General features: G+C 49.1%; 1 protein-coding gene across 5 annotated transcripts in view; it reads left to right on the forward strand.

The window, feature by feature from the left end:
- ACACB (acetyl-CoA carboxylase beta) overlaps window positions 1-21358 on the forward strand; it is a 115370-nt gene that overhangs the window by 39833 nt on the left and 54179 nt on the right. For 3 of the 5 annotated variants that reach the window (XM_044930039.2, XM_006044834.4, XR_006545490.2), the window contains exons 3-17: window positions 5197-5329; window positions 5521-5659; window positions 8501-8610; window positions 8825-8906; window positions 10040-10138; window positions 11123-11232; window positions 11351-11461; window positions 12731-12940; window positions 13238-13408; window positions 14000-14161; window positions 15659-15822; window positions 17492-17642; window positions 17749-17852; window positions 19390-19471; window positions 20180-20325. In XM_044930039.2, coding sequence (XP_044785974.2) covers window positions 5197-5329; window positions 5521-5659; window positions 8501-8610; window positions 8825-8906; window positions 10040-10138; window positions 11123-11232; window positions 11351-11461; window positions 12731-12940; window positions 13238-13408; window positions 14000-14161; window positions 15659-15822; window positions 17492-17642; window positions 17749-17852; window positions 19390-19471; window positions 20180-20325 — 1974 coding nt within the window. The other 2 variants (XM_044930041.2, XM_044930040.2) reach the window with 2 other exon arrangements.

Raw genomic sequence — 21358 nt, forward strand, 5'->3', positions numbered from 1 at the left:
TAAGATGCACAATACATGTCATGTGCTCGAGTCATCCTGAAACCATCTCTCCCCCGCTGCCCTGTCTGTGGCAAAATGATCTTCCACAAAACTGGTCCCTGGTGCCAAAAGTTTGGGGACCACTGTTTTAAAGAAATAAAAACAGGCTGTTGTTCAGTGAAACAAAACACGCTGAACTGCTTGCTGGTTCACGGGATGTAATTCTGATGAAAGCCCTGTCCACATTTGCAAGATGATATTGACCTCCAGAGTCCTTTTCCAAGTCCCATTTCATTTTAGCACTTCAGTCCCAGGAGGTTTTAGAAGAGAAGCTGGTTGCAGTTTATGGAGGCAGGAAGGCCGCCAGCTCAAGGGCCGGAAATCCCTTGTCCATTTGTTTGTTCTTTCAGGCAGCGTGCAGAAGCCCAGTTAAACTAAGAAAGTCTTCACTGAAAAATACAAGTCCTCTTCTGGTGTAGCCTCATGCCCTCACGATGGGTTTCTGTCATTCATTTCTGGTTTTGTTCCCTGGCCTGGAAGTCCATTTTTTCATTTCTGATAGGCAGAGCCTGGAGAGGGTGAGGGGGACAGACTGCAGGTTTCTAGAAGGCTTTCCCCATGGGGAACTATCCTGGATGCAAAGACTTTGTGTAGCAGGAAATGCCCACACCCAACATTTCCTGATGTGATGGCAAGAGCCCCAATCCTGTTTACTTGCTGGGTGATTGCCTGGCTGGGCCTCAGTCTGCCTATCTGTAAAATGGGATCTCTTTCCCCCAGCGGCTTATTGGCCTACAACTTTGCTGTTCCCAGTGGCCTGCTGGCAGTGTTCCTTAGGACCTGTCAGTTCTTCACCAAAACTTTTTGGCCCCTCAGACCCACTCAGCCCTGCCCTCCCAAGATGCCTGGTGACACAATTATTGGACACATCCCTCGGTGGTAAACCTCTAACTTAATCCCTGGCAGGTGGCTGTCTCCCTGCTTGAATAGCCCATTGGTGGGATGAGAGAGAGAGTGGACAGAACGCCTGATTCCGCACCTGTTTAAACCTCACCAAATGACAGGAGCTTTTTCTTTTAAGTTTTGTTTGTTTCGTTTGGCTGCACTGTGCCTGCATTGCTGCGTGCGTGCTTTCTGAGTTGCGGTCAGTGGAGGCTGCTCTCTAGTTGCGGTGAGCAAGCTTTTCGCTGCGGTGGCTTCTCTCGTTGGGGAGCGCTGACTCTAGGGTGCTGGGGCCTCGGCAGTTGCAGGACATGGGCTCAGTAGTTTCGACTCCTGGGCTCTAGAGCGCAGGCTTAGTAGTTGTGTCCCAAGCTTAGTTGCTCCACGGCATGTGGGATCCCTCTGGACCAGGGATCAACCCTGCATCCCAGCCGTTAGCAGGTGGATTCTTCACCACTGGACCACCAGGGAATTCCAAGATTTTTCTTAAAGAGCTGGAAACCCATCAGGCCCCAGCAGAACAGAAGCAGGAGTTAGCAGTGACATTTTGGAAACCGGAAAGCAGATGAACAAGCAGCCTCTGGTTAACGGAACCAAGAGGTCTGAGCCATAAGGAGCAGAGAGAGAAGCTGAGAGCCTGTGTCCCGAAGGCACCGGGATCAGCAGCATCGTGTGTTTCTGCGTCTGGGGACCCCAATGTGAAGAGGACAAGGTGACAGAATCCCAGGTCTCCCATCTGCCCAGGTGGCTGGGGGCTGCCCACTTCCACCCCAGTTGCATGCAGGCGGTTTGATCTCTGGAGGGTGGGAAGTAGAAGGTCTTTGGACTGGACACTGATGAGCATGGTGGAGCATGTGGGGCCTACTTCCCAAACCGGAGGATGGGCGCTGTGTCGCTGCTGAATCCTGAAAGCTGTCCTGTCCTCCAGACCTTTCCCAGTGCCTGGCCAACCTTTAACTTCCAGGCAGAAGGCTGAGCACCAAAGAATTGATGCTTTTGAACTGTGGTGCTGGAGAAGATTCTTGAGAGTCCCTTAGACTGCAAGGAGATCCAACCAGTCAATCCTAAAGGAAATCAACCCTCAATATTCATTGCAAAGACTGATGCTGAAGCTCCAATACTTTGGCCACCTGATGCAAACAGCTGATTCATTACAAAAGACCCTGATGCTGGGAAAGATCAAGGGCAAGAGGAGAAGGGGACTACAGAGGATGAGATGGTTGTATGGCATCGCTGACTCAATGGACATGAGTTTGAGCATCTCTGGGAGATTGTGAAGGACAGGGAAGCCTGGTTTGCTGCAGTTCGTGGGGTCACAAAGAGTAGGACATGACTTGGTGACTGAACAACAGAAGCCCCACAGATTTGTCCTTGCTGGGGGAACTGGACCAGCCAGCAAGGATGACTCGAAAAATACTTGGAATTCCCCAACACACAGCCCTCCCTCTCAATCACTCTGCATTGAGCTTAGGGTTCAGTGACTTCACCACATGCCCAGTACTTTTCATCAACTCTGGTTCCTGCTCTTGGTCCTGAGAGAGCAACCAAGGCTTATCATACATTCAAGTGCAGTTTCGAAGATGGAAGGCAAACCACAAACACCCAACCAAAAGGGACACAGGAAACATGGGAGATACAGAAACCACATCAGGAGAAGAGAACTTGGAAAAGCTATCATAAATACCCTCATCGGGGGTAGGGAGGGTGCCACACACATAGGAACAGGGTGCATAGGAAAGGGGACATTTGCAGCCCCAAACCATGTTCTTGAACATTAAAAGCATGCTATTAGAACAGTTAGGAGCTAAGGCTGAGGGAATAGCCCAGAAGGAATAAGAAAAGAGTAATAACAGAGGGAAAAATATATAAACTTGTGGGCCAATTCAGGAATTTCAATATCCAGATAATAGGAGAAAGTGAAGAAAAAAGAGGCAGTTAAGTCACTAAGGAGATTTTGTTGTTGTTCAGTCACTGAGTTATGTGCAGCTCTTTTCGACCCCATGGACTGCAGCATGCCAGGCCTCCCTGTCCTTCACTATCTCCCAGAGTTTGCTCTAACTCATGTCCATTGAGTGGGTGATGCCATCCAACCATCTTATCCTGTTGTCCCCTTCTCTTCCTGTCCTCAAATTTTTCCCAGGTTCAGGGTCTTTTCCAATGAGTTGGCTCTTCACATCAGGTGGTCAAAGTATTGGAGCTTCAGCTTCATCATCAGCCCTTCCAATGAATATTCAGGGTTGATATCCTTTAGGATTGACTGGTTTGATCTCCTTGCTGTCCAAGGGACTCACTCTCGAGAGTCTTCTCTAGCACCATAGTTCAAAAGCATCAATTCTTCAGTGCTCAGCATTCTTTATAGTCCAACTCTCACATCTGTACATGACTACTGGAAAAACCAGTAGCTTTGACTACCCGAACCTTTGTCAGGAAGGTGATGGAAAATTTGCAGATAAATCTCCAGATTTCAGTTTCCAGAGTGAAGGAACCTGACAGCTTCCCAGTGTTACTGATGGAAGTAGACACATACCTCAGCATATTCCTAAAATTGTTCCCTAAACTTATAGAATACTGGCAAAAATAGAAGAAGCTACAAGCTTCTGGATAGGAAAAAACAGGTCACCCTCAAAAGGACCAAGGATCAGCATAGCTCTGGTTCTAGCATTCTTGAAAGCCACAAGAACAATGGCTGGAGGCTTCCAAAATTCTTAAGGAGAAGGCTTTCCCTCCTAGGATTCCATGCACAGCTAAATGACTGGGTCCAGTGTGAGGGCAGAAGGAAGACACTTTTAGAACATGCAAGGCCACAGAACATGTGCTCCCCTGAACACATTTTCTTAGAAAGCTACTGAAGGATGTCTTCCATTGAAACAAGAGAGTAGATCAAAGAAGAGCAAGACATGGAGGACAAAAAAGCAAAGGGATCTAAGAGAACCAAAGGAGGTCTCTGGGGCGAGAGCGACAAAAGAAGCCTATACAGCCGCGACCAAGACAGGCATGTTGGGGCATCACTGTCGTGTGTCCTGCCATTTGTCATCTTTTTAACTGGACGAAACTACTGTAGGATATGCCCTGGCAAGACGAAGGGTCTATCAAAAGAGAGGGAGCCAGGTGGTGCCCTGAATTCGGGGGTAAAGCCCCAGGAAAGGCACAGGGAAGCCGAAGGATGTCAGTAAAGGGAAGTCCCAGCTGATGGTTGTACAGGGGTTTAGTGGACTCTGTCCAGATGAAAGCAGTGTTGAGGCTTTCAGGAGGGATGTGGCCAGTGAAAAAGCAGTGGAACTGATTGTCTTACGTGTCCTGCTGCTGCTGCTGCTAAGTCGCTTCAGTCGTGTCCGACTCTGTGCGACCCCATAGACGGCAGCCCATGAGGCTCCTCTGTCCATGGGATTTTCCAGGCAAGAGTGCTGGAGTGGGGTGCCATTACGTGTCCTAGGAGGCTGAGGAGTGAGATGAAGATGCAAGGAAAACCAAGCTTAAAAAAAAAAGTCATTAACTCCAGGGAAAAAAAAAGGAAAAAGAAAGGGACATCTGATATGCCACAAACCCTCACCTGTGAATAATGATCCCAGACCCATAAAACACCATAAATTTACCAAATCACAGGATACCTGTGTTACGGAGGTTGGGGAAAGGGGATGGGGTGGCTGCTTAAGAGCAGTAATTCCATGTCTGCCAAGATAACAAGCTCATAGATGGATGATGTCTTAATGGATGACTCACAAGATAACGTACACACATCGTTCAGAAGCACGGAGATGTGTAAATGCCTGAGTCAAACATGATTTCCTCTGGAGTGGAGTTCTAGAGGGGCGATGGGACAAGGACCTTCTATTTTGTTGTTATACATTTCTTTATTGTTTTCAGGTTTTTTTTAAGCTTGATATACTAGTACAGAAAAGCACACGAAAGGTACAAACTGCTTCACAAATATAAAGTATTAGAATGTGTACTTCTCTGATCTTAAACTTGTACCCTGTTGTAAGTTGGGGTTTTTTTGGGTATTATTTGAGTTCCTAAATTGTGAGAATTTATATAAAGAGTGAATTGAAGATGAAAAACCTGAAAATATAGCTTAGGACAGATCAGGGGGTCTCTTCTGCTTCTTGTGTGACCTAACCTCTTGAAGTCTCCTTGTAAAGTGTTTCAGAGTCCGCAGAGAGAGACTGCAAAGCTGCAGGAATCTGATGGAGTTTGGCTTCTCTGTGGAAGTGAATGTCCTAGGGGCCTGCGCGTCCCCAACCTGCTTGCTCATGGGTCTGTCCTGTTCCCTTGCAGGCCCAGCATGTCGGGGCTCCACCTGGCAAGAAGGGGCCGAGAACAGAAGAAGGTGGACCTGCACAGAGACTTCACCGTGGCTTCCCCTGCCGAGTTCGTCACACGCTTTGGGGGGCATCTGGTCATCGAGAAGGTATAGGTGGGGTCCCGGCACTCGGGGTAGGGTGGAATAGGCCAACCTGCCTCAGGCTGCAGAGAAAGGCCCGCCCGTTGGTGAGCACTTGCAGGAGCATGAGGTACCCTCGGAGGCTCTCAGAGATGAGATGAACCCTGGGGTAGCACATAGCCTCCAGCACAGGCCCCCTGCCCTTTTCCTCTGTCCAGGTGCTCATCGCCAACAATGGTATTGCCGCCGTGAAATGCATGCGCTCCATCCGCAGGTGGGCCTATGAGATGTTCCGAAATGAGCGGGCCATCCGGTTCGTAGTCATGGTAACGCCAGAGGACCTCAAGGCCAACGCAGGTACTCCAGCCCTGACTCCCTCCCTCTCTGCCACGCCCCATCCTCACCTCCTCCACTCGGCCTGGGCGAAGTCCATCCTGTACCCCAGAGAGCATTGCAGGATACCTCTCCCGATTCCGTATTTATTTCCCAGTCTTCTCTATTTAATTAAAATGTCTGCTGCTAACAAGAGTGACTATAAGCCTTATAAAAATGCAAATGGTTAACATGCAAAGTGGAAATGTCACCTTTGAGGAGCGTCCATGTTACAGTAGCTTGGCATCTTTCCCTCCAGATGCTTTTTTCTTGCACGGGTATGTGCTGTGTTTTCAATCGTTCCTTCATGTTTCTACTTATTTATCGCTCCATGTCTATCAGCATAGATCATTCTGTTAATAACTATTGGGCAGTTTGATTTTTCTACAGTCCATGGGGTGGCTAGAAGTTGGACATGACTGAGCGACTTCACTTTCACTTTTCACTTTCATGCATTGGAGAAGGAAATGGCAACCCACTCCAGTGTTATTGTCTGGCAAATCCCAGGGACGGGGGAGCCTGGTGGGCTGCCGTCTATGGGGTTGCAGAGTTGGAGACGACTGAAGCGACTTAGCAGCAGCAGCAGCAGTTTGATTTTTCCCCTGAACAATTGTGTCCCTTTATAGATTCTGCACACAGCAGCCAAACAGATCTTTTAAAACACAACTCAGTTTCCATCAGCATGCCCCGCCCCCCACCCCGTGTCCAGCACCAGCTCCGTCACCCCCGAACCTCCCCATAGTGAAGGTCCTGGGCTCTGCTCTGCACTGATGGAGTCTCCGTTTTATTTACTACAGTGAGGACAGGTTTGCTCGTTAGCCCCATTTTACAGATGAGATAATTGAGGCACAAAGGTATGACTCAGTTGCCCAGGGACCTGGGGATTGGAACCGTGGGCTGAGTCCACAGCCTGATGCTGTGGGGTCAACTCCTCACACTCAGGCTAAAATTTGAGAACCTCACCAAGGCCAGTTAAGGCCTCACATGACTTGGCCCCTGCTGGCCTCCCAAACCCCCATCTCCTGCCTCTCAGCCTCCATCCCTGGGTCCCTGTCCCACTGGCCTCATCAGTGCTGGCCTCGCTCTTTTCTGTTGCAGAGGCTTGGAAAGTTCTGGACCGTTTGCTGACAGTGCTTTCTGGAAGCTCTTTGCACAGCAGGCCTCCACTCCCCCACGCACAATTTGAATGTTATAGCTCTCCTGGCCATCCCTGTCAGAGCCCTGGCACTGCCCACAGCCTGTGGTTACCCTGCTTGTTTTCTTGTTTATCTTCTCCAACATGAAAATAAAATTCAGCAAGGAGTGGGTCATGGCCTGACACCTTGATCTGTAATCTCTGGAACTTCTCCCGTCACCAACACACCGCGTTGGGTCAGCATCAGAGGCCAGCGGGCCAGAAGGAAGCACTGCTCTCGAGTTCTTTTTCCAAGTCTGCACATAACATTCGACAGTTCCTTCTCAAGGTCTTAGAGAATGTCATAGTACAGATGTACTAACTCCTGACTTTTGATTGAATCTACTTTGCACAGTTCAAAACACTGCCCTGTGAGGAGGGACTTCCCCAGTGGTCCAGTGGTTAAGACTGCGCTTCCAGTGTGGGGGCCTGGGTTCAGTCCCTGGCCAGGGAAGTTCCACAGGCAAAAAATAAAAACACACTGCCCCGCAAACTCCCTTTTACATGTCTTTGGCCTCATTGATGAATGTTTTTTTAGAACATGTTCTTAGAAGTAGGATTTCTGTGTTTGAAGAGCATGAGTATATTAAAATCAAAGCATTGTATTGTATTCAGCAATGAAAAGGAAGGAAATCATCACGTTATAACACAGGTGTGGCTTCCCTGGTAGCTGAAATGGTAAAAAATCCACCTGCAATGAGGGAGACCTGGGTTTGATCCCTGGATGGGGAAGATCCCCTGGAGGAGGGCGCGGCAACCCACTCCAAGTATTCTTGCCTGGAGAATCCCACGGACAGAGGAGCCTGGTGGGCTGCAGTCCATGGCCATCGGGTTGCAAAGAGTTGGACACAACTGAGTGACTAGGCACATATTACAGGTGAACCTTGAGGACATTATGTTCAGTGAAATAAGCCAGTCACAGAAAGACAAATACTGGATGTTTCCACTTACATGAGGTCCTGAGCAGTCAGATTCATAGAGACAGAAGGCAGAAGGGTGGGTGCCAGGGGCGCTGGGCAGCGGGATGGGGAGGGGTCACTTCATGGGTATTGAGTTTGAGTTGCATGAGATGAGAAAGTTCCGGAGATCTGTTTCACAACAGTGTGAATATACTTGACAGTATTTGAGCTATGTACTTAAAAAGTGATTACGATGGTAAATTTTGTTATGTGGCTTTTTTTTTTTTTTTTTTACCATGATTAAAAGCAAACATTGTATTGTTTAGTGGCAAAACACTATTAAGATACCCAAGAATTTTTAGGGAGTTCCCTGGTGGCTTAGTGATTAGGATTCCAGTCTTTCACTGCCATGGCATGGGTTCAATCCCTGGTCAGAGAACTGAGATCCCACAAGACACATGGCACTGCCAAAAATTAAAAATATATATAATGTTTTAAAACCCACGTCTAATCCAACTATATTGATAGCTTGCTTCCTTCTTTTTTGTTGCCTTCCAGGCCATGACCAGACACACATATATTTTCACACAATTAAAGTCTAACTCAGTTCTTTCTTCAAGCTATCATATACATTCCTCCACTGTGATCCTAGAATCGTCATGGTTATCCTTTCAGTGGCTATGGGTCGCTGTGTCCTGTCCTCGACTTGGGTCTGTCAGTCCTTCTGATCACCTCTCTCTCGTTTAATTCCAGAGTATATCAAGATGGCAGATCAGTATGTCCCCGTCCCAGGAGGGCCCAACAACAACAATTATGCCAACGTGGAGCTGATTGTAGACATCGCAAAGAGGATCCCCGTGCAGGTAAGTCACACGGGCTGCCCCAGTCTGCCTGTGATGGGGACGATGCCCTGAACTCTAGAGCAACCCGGTTCCACAGTTCGGAAGGGATGGAGGAGCTGGGTCCTAGGAGACTGTGAAATCCAGGGCTGGTAGGACCCAGCAAGGAGCTTTTGGGGTGTGATGGGAGGCGGATTCTTGAAGAAAGACCTCTATTCATGCCTCTGTGTGTTTGCAGGCGGTGTGGGCTGGTTGGGGCCATGCTTCTGAAAACCCCAAACTTCCGGAGCTCCTGCGCAAGCACGAGATTGCTTTCCTAGGTAGAGTGCGCCTCCATCAGATATGTGGGAATGGGGGTCTTGATGGAATTCTCGCTAATACAGCCCTGGAAGGAGGGGGCCTGTCTGATGTTCCCACATCACACGTTCATGGTCAGGAGCAACTGAGTCCAGCAGTGGGAGGTCACATGGAGAGGTTGGCCAGCCCAGGGAAATAGCTGTTACCATGGTTACCACAGCAGAATGATGCTGGGGCAAGCAGAACCCTCTGCTGGTGTTCCTGTTGGTACTGAGATACCATCCATGTTCAGATTTCTAACTCAGGTTGGAAATCTTTAGGCCACACCTTTGCTTGGGCTGTTCTTAGGCCTTCGGAATGCCCTCACCCCCTCGGACCAGAACCCCTCATCTCTGCTACTTATTAGGTAAAATTATACTTATTGTTCATGGCATCTGTTTGTTTCAGAATTCAGATGGGTAATTTGTAAACTTTACTCAGTTAGGTTGTCTGTCATCCTTGTGTGTAAATTGGAATCATTTACCATTCTCAGTAAATCCCTGTTGCTGCTCCTTAACCTCTGGGCCCACAACACAGACTCATGTATACAGCAGCTTGGTGCTAAGTCAGTACCTGATATTCACCTGAGGGTCTGCCTGGTGACCTGTGCTCACTGATGGGTTATTTTCCATGGCCTCTCATTGGCTGTCACATGGGACTCTCATTATCTCTCATTTTTAGCTCTGGAAGTTGATGGTCCAGCCCTGGTGCCAGCCAACCACAGCCTACAGGCCAAATCCAGCCTGCTGCCTGCTTTTGTAAATAAAGTTTTATTGAAACATGGCCCTGCCCATTCATTTATGTACTGCCTATGGCTCATTATAGAAAAAGTTTGCTAACCCATGGTCTAGTGTTTTGAGGTGCTGGCTTGCTCCCCTTGGTCTAGTTTTTTGCTGGTGAACTTTGTATAGGCCACTTAGCTTAAGCTATAAATCCTGTTTACAGTCCACATGTATTGAAAGTGGACTGACGAAGTAGCGGACTAATAGATCTTTTTTCTTCCCCATCTTGATGTTCAGTCCTTGAAAGCTGGGACCTGGGGACTTTTCTTTTGTGTACCTGATCAGCCCCCAGTTTTGAGGGCCTGAGTCTGCCTTCCCCCTTGCCCCACCCTCAGGCCCGCCCAGCGAGGCCATGTGGGCACTAGGAGACAAGATCGCCTCCACCATCGTGGCCCAGACTCTGCAGATCCCAACGCTGCCCTGGAACGGAAGTGGTAAGGGGCCCTGAACTTCACTTGGGGAGGACGCCTGGGCCCAATCTTGAGAGCAGAAGGGGTGATAGGAGTATGCTTCTTTAATTCTTTCATTTAAAATTTTAAATTATCAAGAAAGTAGTATGATATCTTTGTAGACATCTTAGAAAATAGGAAAAGTGTATGAAAAAGAAATAGAAATTGTTTATAATCCAATGACCTGGTTTTGATCATTTGTTTTATTATTCCAGCCTTTTTTCTAGGCACATCCGTTTAAAAGCCAGAGCTCTTATAGTTAATAGTTTGTGATGTGTTTTTTTTCTCACTAGTCTGTCTATGTCAATAAATATACTTCACAACACTTTAGGTGCCTGCATAGGATTATACAGATATACCTTAATTTACTAACAGTCCTCTGTAGTTATACTTTTGGTTGTTTCCAATTAATTTTTTTCTAAATATGAAAATATTTAAAGCCTTGATAATCCTGTAGCTAACTCTCTATGTACATTTTAATAATTTCTTTAGGGTAAATTCCTAAAAGTGGAATTTTTCGAATAAGTTAAAAAAACAGGAAAACATTTCAAGAGTTTCTAAACAATTTGATTTTTTCCTATAAAGATTGAATTTTAAATTTGGAGTGAAAAGTTTGTTTTTGTTTTGTTTGTTGTTGTTTGTTTTTGAAATCTTCATAGGATTTTAGAAAGTAGTGATTGACATTACAAATGACTCCATAAGATAGAGCTGGTTTTTTAAAAAAAATTCAGATCAATATGGCTGTTCTTGGTAGACTCAGTCTGAATTGTCTTAAGCTTGGTTTCCCATTTGGGGTCGAGTTGGTCCTTAAGGAAATGAAAATGCACGGTGCGAAACTGAAGGACTGTGTCTGAATTCTGTTCACCCAGAGGCCAGGTCTAGAGCCCCTGTGCTGGGAAGAGGCACTGTATTTCCGTGTAGCGTCTAGGCTGTTTTGGGGAGGATTCTGTTTCCTCTGTGACCCTCCAGGTCTGACGGTGGAGTGGGCGGAACACAGTCTACAGGAGGGGCAAAGGATCAGCATCCCAGAGTCCATCTACAACGATGGTTGCGTGAAAGATGTAGATGAAGGCTTGGAGGTAAATGCAGATCCTTGGAGGGGTGGGGGGGACCCAGGAGCCGGAACCTTCTCATAAGCCTGGTAGCGGCAGAAACTGTCTAAACCTCTAAAGAAGTCTGTTTGTCCTTTGCCCTCAGGCAGCAGAAAAAATTGGTTTTCCCTTGATGATCAAAGCTTCTGAAGGCAGCGGAGGGAAAGGAATCCGGAAGGCGGAGACTGCTGAGGACTTCCCCATCCTGTTCAGACAAGTGAGCTCCTCGCGCTGCGTGTTTTTCCCTGTGTCTTTGGGAATTGTGCTTCTTCGGTTGGTGGCTACCAGATTCTTTCCACTAATGTTCTTGTGTCACAACCAAGAGGACACTTGGGGGAGCTGAAATATCGCTGTGTTGTGTTACAAATCGAATGTATGCATCTTTACTTGAAAAAGTCCAAGGCTTGGGTTGATCTGTACACTGTTTGCTTAGATGTTTGATTCTGTGAACCGGTGTGTCTGTAAAGGATTTCAGAGATATTTGTTTGTGAGAATATCTATCTGTGACTAGTTGTCTATCGAGAGATGGAATATTTTGTACAGTTTAGCAGTTTCAGTATTTTTAATGTTTGTAGACGATCAATTTTATCGTTGGAACAAATCGTGTATTTACTTATTTGTAGCTGGTTTTCTACTTTTAAACCATTTTGCCTGGCGGATGGGGGAAGGAATACATTAGGAGACTGGGATTAAAATATGCACGCTACTACATTTAACATACATAACCAACAAGCACCTACTGTGTAGCCCAGGGAACTATACTCAATATTATGTAATAACCTATAAGGGAAAAGAATCTGGAAAAGAAAAAAAAAAAAACAAAACCCAGCATAACTCCTGTTAGCCACTGGGTTTCTTTCCAGTACTTTTCCTGTAGTATATACTTTTGCATAGACCTTCATATACTTCTAGATTTTTTTGCTTTTTAGTTACTTTGTTTATTTCTGACGGTGCCGAGTCTTCGTTGCTGCGCGCTGGCTTTGTCTAGCCATGGCAAGCATCCTCACTGCAGCGGCTTTCCTTGTCGGGGAGCACAGGCTCTAGAGCATGCGGGTTGGTGGTTGTGGTGCACGGGCTTAGTTGTCCCAAGGCATGTGGGATCGTCCCAGACCAGGGATCGAACCTGTGTCCCCTGCATTGGCAGGTGGATCCTTAACCACTGGACCACCAGGGAAGTCTCCATAATTCTGTTTTATTATTTTTCACAGAAGTGGGATCCTCCCATGTGTTACTGCAATCTGCTTTTTTTTTTTAATTGTCTTACAAATAACTCCATGTGAATCCTTGTTTTTACTTCATCTTCTACATTATGTATTTTTGATCATTTTTGATTTTGAGAATATTATATCCTTGAGAAGAGGTAAAACTAAAAGATCAACAGGACCATGGGCATCCCTGCCATTGTTGCGTGCTCTCCTTGGAGAGCTTCCTGCTCCAGCCCTGCTTCCCCAGGGAAGAGCCTGCCACCCTGCCGTCCCCCACCCAGGTGCAGAGCGAGACCCCTGGCTCCCCAGTCTTCCTCATGAAGCTGGCCCAGCGCGCCCGGCACCTGGAGGTCCAGATCCTCGCCGACCAGTACGGGAATGCAGTGTCCCTGTTCGGGCGCGACTGTTCCATCCAGCGGAGGCACCAGAAGATCATAGAGGAGGCGCCGGCCACCATTGCCACGCCGGCCGTGTTCGAGTTCATGGAGCAGGTGGGCTCTGGGAAGCTTGGGTGGGGGAGGCATCTCAGCTCAGCACCAGCAAAAGCTCTCAACACCCAAGTTGCCAAAGTGGAGTGGGTGTCCAGGAAGAGATGAAGGGGCAGGGGATGGAGGGAGGAGATGAATTCAGCCTCACGCAGGTTTACTGGGCTATGATCTCTGAGGCCCTGAGGTCATTTACACACTGTAGGTCCTCAGCCTGCATTCGGTCAGGGAACCGGGATGTTCTCGCCCCCCCCCCCTCCGAGAAAACCACCGGCACCCCCTCCTTCCCCATCTTGTCTGCAGTGTGCCGTGCGCCTGGCCAAGACGGTGGGCTACGTGAGCGCGGGGACTGTTGAGTACCTCTACAGCCAGGACGGCAGCTTCCACTTCTTGGAGCTGAATCCCCGCCTGCAGGTGGAACATCCCTGCACGGAAATGATCGCGGATGTCAACCTGCCTGCTGCCCAGCTGCAGGCAAGGAGACGGGCTCTGAGCCCTGCGGTGGCTTCTGCCTAGAGCTGGGGGTGGGGGTCTCCTGTCCTGCTTAGGTCAGACCTCCCTCCATTTGGACTGGCCTGGTCGTTTCTTCCTGCTGGGAGTTACTCACACACTTTGGCGGGATATGACATAGGTCCCTTTGAGTGGGTCACATCCTAAGACCCAGTAGACTCAGTGTGATCCTTTGGCTCAGCTGGTGTCCTCTGTCGTCTGCTTCTTCCTCATTCCTCCAGATCAGCTTTCCCTGCGTCCTTCACAAAACTTTCTTTAGCTCTGCATCTGGACGCTGTTTCCCCTCCCTTCCCACCTCCTAAGAGTCTGTAACTTTTATCTGATGCTCATTATGTGTTGTGACTGTTGCTTCTTTGCCCAAGGACACGGCTCCATGGGGGCAGAGGCAAGCTGTCTTTTTCTTTCCTCGCATCTCCCATGTTGTACCGTCTTGTGGACCCAGGAGGAGCTCAGTATATTCCAAATCATTCACTGCACCGCTTCCTCCATCACCTCTAGCTCTGGGCTCTGTGTTCGAGGACTGACCCTCTCACGGGATGGACTTCTTGATTTCAGATTGCCATGGGTGTGCCGCTGCACCGGCTGAAGGACATCCGGCTTCTGTACGGAGAGTCCCCGTGGGGGGTGACGCCCATTTCTTTTGAGACCCCTAGCAACCCTCCCATTCCCCGAGGCCACGTCATTGCAGCCAGAATCACCAGCGAAAACCCAGATGAGGCAAGTCCGGGGTGGTGGTGGGGGGCCTGCGTTTCCACCACCTCCAACCGCCCAGCTTGGGGCAGACCCCGAACCTTAGCCTGGAGGAGACGCCCAGGCCTCACAGTTTACAGACGAGGAAATTGAAATGCGGGAAGGGAAGGGATGAAAGGGTTTATCCACAGGTGCTGTGTGCCAGGCACCAGGCAGATGCCTGGTGTGTCAGAGGACAGCCACGCCTCTGGGCATTGTCACCTATATCACAGCTCCAGAGGTTGGGGCCACCCGCCTCACGCCTAAGACCTGCTGAGCGCAGGGCCAAGTCCCAGTGGTGCACTAGAAAGGTCACATATGTCCATCTTTGGGACGGGCAGCTGGGTTTAGAGCGCGATCCTTGGATTTGTGGCCCCGTGAACTTTTGACTACAACATACAGACTAAGGCAGTGGTCCCCAACCTTTTTGGTACCAGAGACTGGTTTCATGGAAGACAGTTTTCCCGTGGACCAGGGTGGGGGCGGGGATGGTTTGCGGGTGATTCAAGCACATGGCATTTATTGTGCCGTTTTTTATTATTATTATTATTACATCAGCTCCACCTCACATCATCAGGCATTAGATCCCAGTGGTTGGGGCCCCCTGGTCTAAGGAGCCCCTCTGTGACGTGTTCTTACTTGTGCCTTAAAGTACCAAGCAGCTGGGCTCTGTCACAGTTTACGTGTATACTAACAGTTGTCACATAACTGCCGTAATCCACCACGATTTAGTTATTCAGTGACTTCATTCAAGAAACTTGGGATGAGAGAAGTTTTATCCCCTCTCCTGTGGTGACTGCATTAGCTGGGGATCTTTGGCTGAGAGCGAACAGTCAATTCCAGTGGTGGGCAGGCAGAATGGGAGGCTTTTATGGGTTGATGACTTAATCACAGGATGGAGGGCCATGTATAGAAAAAACCCAGGCACCCGAAACTTTGCATCTCTCGCCTCCAAGCATGTGTGCCAAAATGAATGCCTTTATCACAGGCAGTCCCAGCCGGAGCATCAAACCCACCTCTCCCCTTTTACCAGAATTATACTCAGAAGGGGACTGGTCATTCTCACAAAGGGAACTTATGTGTGTATTAGCATCAACTAGGGCTAACACTGGATTTCTGTATCTGCCAGACTTTTCGTAGTCTAGAATTGGAAATCCCTCTTCTCTTATATTTAAACATTTTCTGATCGACAACGGCAAGCATATAAAATCAGTAGGTACCGTCACTCAGCTCCATCAAGTGATTACCGGTCCCCAACTCCGTTGTTATCTTTCAACTTTTTTTTTTAAGAATAAAAATTCCACGCCTTGGCGTGCTCACATGGATACACCTGCACTGCTCATGACAACTATCAATGTTTTATTGATCACACCAAGCTCTTGGGTGTGGGAGGGGCTCTTGGGTTTTCCTAGGATTTAATTCTGATGAAAATAGATCTGGAGTAATAATTTCTTCTGTTTTGAACTTTTTTTGTCTGGGCTCCAGGGGTTTAAGCCGAGCTCCGGAACGGTCCAAGAATTGAATTTCCGCAGCAGCAAGAATGTATGGGGTTATTTCAGCGTGGCTGCGACTGGTGGGTTACACGAATTTGCGGATTCCCAGTTTGGGCACTGCTTCTCCTGGGGGGAGAACCGGGAAGAGGCCATTTCGTAAGTGTCTCCCTTCCTTCCACACCTTTCTTTGAGAAACTAGAAATTATTAGCCTGTGGCTTCAGACGTAGAGCAGTTTAGGGGATGAAGAGCAGACCTTATCTTAAACACCTTATGCCAAAGTCCAAGAACACAATCTGTCCTCTTCCCTCGTTTGAGACCTGTGACGACATACATGGAATCAGTTCACCAAGGTCACTGATTTGAGCTTGTTGCAGGTTGAACTTGAAGGTGATCCAAAGAATGTTCAAGGTGATTCCAGGAATTTAAAAGGTGCTAAGTGCTATAGCTTTTTATTTAAAAAAAAAAAAAAAGGTGCAGGGGGGCCCTCTTTTAAATTTAAGTCTCTTAAGTAGTTCCCCAAGAAATCCACATTGACAAAGAAGCCCTCAAATGCCAAAACACCTACATCTTTTTAAAAATTGAAGTATAGTTGATTTACAGTGTTGTCTTAATTACTGCTGTATGGCAAAGTGACTCAGAGAAGGCAGTGGCACCCCACTCCAGCACTCTTGCCTGGAAGATCCCATGGACGGAGGAGCCTGGTAGGCTGCAGGCCATGGGGTCGCGAAGTGTCGGGCACGACTGAGCGACTTCACTTACACTTTCACTTTCCTGCATTGGAGAAGGAAATGGCAACCCACTCCAGTGTTCTTGCCTGGAGAATCCCAGGGACGGGAGAGCCTAGTGGGCTGCCGTCTATGGGGTTGCACAGAGTCGGACAAGACTGAAGTGACTTAGCAGCAGAAGCAAAGTGATTCGGTTAAACATATATATATATGTACATTCTTTTTTAAAAATATCCTTTTCTGTTATGGTTTATTATAGGATGTTGAATACAGTTCTTTGTGCTATACAGTAAGACGTTGCTGTTTGTCCATCCTATAGATAACAGTCTGCATCTGCTAAGCCCGGCCTCCCACCCATCCCTCCCCCACCCCCTCCTCCTCGGCAACCACAAGTCTGTTCTCTATGTCTGTGAGTCTGTTCCTGTTTCATGAATACATTCATTGGCGTCATATTTTAGATTCCATGTATAAGCGATATCATCTCGTGTGTTTCCCCTATAACACTCTCCCTGATTTTATAGAGAGTGGAGTTTTCTGCCCTTTGGACTGGACATGTGTTTGATGGGGGGGGCCCTCTGGGAAACAGGAGGTGGTTACAGCCAAGCGCGTGCAGGCTGGCGACTGCCCTGTGCAGAGTGGGGTGCTGGCGTCGGCCATATGTCCGTGCACGCCAGGCACACTGGGGAGCTGGGTGGACAGCTAGAGAGTGACTCCTCCTTGGGATGCTGAGGGATTTTGACAGGTCCAGCAGGAGACAGAGTCAAAGTGACTGGCAAGGTTGATAACAATTATAATCACTAATTAATCATTTCATAACAGCTAACATTTACTGATCAGGGACCATGTGCTTTATATGGATTGTCTCATTTGAATCCCCAAGTACCTGTGAGAAGGCAGGGTTATCCCCCCATTTTCCAGATGAGGACACTGAGGCTGGGGCAGTTTAGTCACTGGCCCAAGATTTGCTGGGCCAGCCCATGCTGGAGGCTGTCTGATTCGGGACCCTCTCTTCTCTGAGGTTCTGGCTCATTGGGAACCACGCTGGAGCTGATGACACATATGTTAATTGGGAAAACAATCTGTGTGCCTTCCCCTCAAGGAACATGGTGGTGGCTTTGAAGGAACTATCCATCAGGGGCGACTTCAGGACCACCGTGGAATATCTCACCAACCTTCTGGAGACTGAGAACTTTCAGAACAACGACATTGACACCAGCTGGTTGGATAACCTCATTGCCGAGAAAGTGCAGGTAGAGGGCTGCACGCATCTCCCCTGGGGGTCCTGGAACCACCACCCTCCCCCAGCTCCCTGTGGCCTCGGTCCCTGTGGATACTGATGCACAGAGTCTCTCCCAGGCTGAGAAGCCAGATATCATGCTCGGGGTCGTGTGCGGAGCCTTGAACGTGGCCGACTCCATGTTTAGAACATGCATGACGGACTTCCTACACTCACTGGAAAGGTAGGGCGTAGGGGTACTTCCTTTCCCCTCTTGGGATACATGTTGGTGGCAAGTAAGGCAGACACATGCATTCTTTGGGTGCGAATCAGTCACCACACATTCAGTGAACCCCTCCTGTCATCACCTTCTCCTCCTGCCTTCAGTCTTTCCCAGCATCAGGGTCTTTTCCAATGAGTCGGCTGTTCGCATCAGGTGGCCAAAGTATTGGAGCTCCATCTTTGGCATCAGTCCTTCCAACGTGCTTGCCTCTGTAGAATTCCTCAGATAAACCTGGGCTGCCCTGGAAGAGGCTGGATGATTGGGGTTGGGGGATGAGAGGGATTCTCAAGGCCAAGACAGCTGTCATCCTGCAGACAGCCACGTACATACTCATGCTGACTTGTGTAAGTTAAGTTACAACAGGCAGGAGTTCAGAGAGGAGGATGTGAATTTGAGAAGCAAAGCAGGTTATAGGTCACCTCTATAAATGAGTCAGGTGACCAGCGAAATGGACCCCATGAAGATGGCCAGGAGGTCCCTCTTAGGATGGACCAGGGTTTCCCAGCCTCTGTACCACTGGCATTTGGGGCTGGGTCATCTTTTGTGGTGAAGGCTGACCTGTGCCAGATGGGACGTTAGCCCATCCAAAGCATCCCCTCCTCCTCCTCCGGAAGTCAGGACAATCGAGTGTGTCTCCAGATACTGCCATCTGTCCTCTGGGGAGAGGCAGAAATCTCCCTCCCCCCTGCCCCGCCCCCATTGAAAACCACTGTGATAGGCAAAGGAGACTACCAAAAGGGAAATAGAAGGATGAAAGTTTTTAGTCCTTGAATTATATGCTTTTTAAAAGGATATTTATTTGGCTGCACTGGGTCTTAGTTGCAGCCTGTGGGATCTAGTTCCCTGACCAGAAATCAAACCCAGGCCCCCTGTATTGTAAGCGCCAAGGCTTAGCCATTGGACCACCAGGGAAGTCCCAGACAATGTGCTTTTGAATGGTAATAGAGTCACAATATGGGCTTCCCTGGTGGCTCAGCAGTAAAGAATCTGCCTGCAATGCAGGAGACCTGGGTTCGATCCCTGGGTCGGGAAGATCTCCTGGAGGAGGGCATGGCAACCCACTCCAGTACTCTTGCCTGGGAACTCCCATGGACAGGAGCCCGGCAAGCTATAGTCCATAGGATTGCGCAGAGTCGGACACGACTGAAGCATGTGAACAGCGGCACATGTGAACAGGGCAGAGGCCCTGCCCGTGCGCTGGTTTCTTTCATAAGCAGGTGGCAGGATTCCCACGTAAGGACTTGTTCCCAGAAGAAGCAGTGTGGAGTTTGCTTCTTGGGAAGCCCTTTTGAAATTTCACATCCTGCAGCAAGACCAGTTTCCTTCAGTTCTAAGGGATATCAGGTTCCTTGGGTCTGTCCATCCTTTGACTTTATCAACCAGCCATGGTGATGCTTAGGAGAGGCAAAGAGAAGGTGGCTTTTAAAGTCCAGAGAATGGATGGCCGCAGAGTTCTCGGTCACTCCTAGACTCACTGCAGGTCTGTCTTCTCTCCCAGGGGCCAGGTCCTCCCCGCAGACTCTCTGCTGAACATCGTGGACATAGAATTAATCTATGGAGGCGTCAAGTACATCCTCAAGGTAAAGGTCTCTATTTCTTGGATGTCTCCAACACTCTGGGGGCTCAAGGGAGTTTTATTTCTGCCGTGCACCACCCCTGCAATGGATTTTCCATGCCTGCTCCCGGGACTCCCCTTGCAGTCCCGTGACCTTGAGACCTATGGGCTTTGGGTTCAGAACCCGTAGGCTTGGGCCTCATGCACAAACAAGGCATTATAGAGCATGCATTGGTTCCCACGGCTGCCGTAAACCGGTGTCTTCACCGGTTCCAGAAATTCATTCTCTCTCAGTTCTGGAGGCCAGAAGTCCAACATCAAGGTGTTGGCTGTGCCGAGGTCTCTTAGGCTCCCAGGAACCACCCCTTTCCTAGCTTCCAGCGGTCGTGGACAGTCTTCGGTGTTCTTGGCTTAGAGGTTATCACTCCAATTGCTGCCAGCCTCTGGCTTTGTACGGCCACCTGTGAGTGCGTCTGTGTCTGTCTGTCTTCATCTTCCTCCTGTGCCTGTCTGGGTCTCTTCTCGTCTTACAAGAATACCAGTCAGACTGGATTCAGGGCTCACCCTAATCCGGCATGACCCCTCCTTAACTGACTACATCTGCAAAGACCCCGTTTCCGAGTAAGGTGACATGCCGAGGTTCTGGGAAGGACGTGGACCTGAGGGGACACTGTTTAGCTCCTCACAGCATGTGAGCAGAACCACGGCTCAAGGGCAGAACCTGTCCCCACAGGTGGCCCGGCAGTCTCCGACCATGTTCGTCCTCATCATGAACGGCTCTCACATCGAGATCGATGCTCACCGGCTGAATGATGGGGGGCTACTGCTGTCCTGCAGCGGCAACAGCTACACCACCTACCTGAAGGAGGAGGTGGACAGGTGTGTGGCCGGGGACACCCAGAGCCAGCTCCCCCCACCACCCACACGAGGTCCGTGTGCAGGTTCAGGCTCTTAGCCAAGGCATCTTCTCCAGGACCTTCTGGGGCTCTTGGGGAGGTTCATCTCGAGGGTGGAATCCAAGGCTGCAGGTTGGCATCCATGGAAGGCCCCTAGGCATCCCTTTTCTAGCAATGTGGATGGATTCAGGGCTGCCAGCTCCACAGCCGGCGAGGTGTGCACTGAGTCCCAGCAGCTCCGGGTCTGAGCTGCAGTGTCCACACCCGTCAGAGCAAGGCTGGGAGAAGATGCGGTTATCCAGTTAGGGTAGTGGCTATTTATTTGAGCATCTGTTGGGTCAGCCAAAACGTTCGCTTGGGTTTTTCTATGAGATGTTATCTACAAATAAACTTTCTGGCCAACTCAATACTTAGCCCAGGTGTCAGGCTAGGTGTCAGCAGAGACCCGTGGTCACAACTCATGGAGTCTTGTCAGGGAAGAGATACATCGAACAAGCGGATGGCAGCAGGGAAGGTTGCTATGGGTCAGGATGGGTGGAGCATGGGGTGACCCGGAAGCACTCAATGTGGGGAGCCTCACGAGACAGAGACCCTGTTACTCCGGGGTGTCTGACCAGCCCAGGCTCACACAATGAAACACAAACCCCTACTCCCACCTCCAAGCTGAACAGGCAGCAAAGACCCCAGGCCAAGAAGAGTAAAGTGGGGGAGGAATGGGGGGTGGGGGTTCCAGAGGCCCCAGGCCTGAAAGAGCTCCAGTTAGGGAATGCAGGTTCCTTTCCCAGTCCTTCATGGAAGAAGGCAGACAAGATACACCCCAGATCGGCATTGTGTTACCTCTTTTTAACCTGTGTTCTCTCTGCCAAGAATATTCAGGGTGATTATAGGAACCACCCATGGGGCATGCTCTTCCTGGTTCTGTTACAGAAAGTGAAAGAGTTAGTCTCTCAGTCATATCTGACTCTGCGACCCTGGACCAGAGCCCCTCTGTCCATGGGGATTCTCCAGGGAAGGAT

Source organism: Bubalus bubalis, chromosome 17 (genome assembly GCF_019923935.1).
Source record: "Bubalus bubalis isolate 160015118507 breed Murrah chromosome 17, NDDB_SH_1, whole genome shotgun sequence".
NCBI lineage: Eukaryota > Metazoa > Chordata > Mammalia > Artiodactyla > Bovidae > Bubalus > Bubalus bubalis.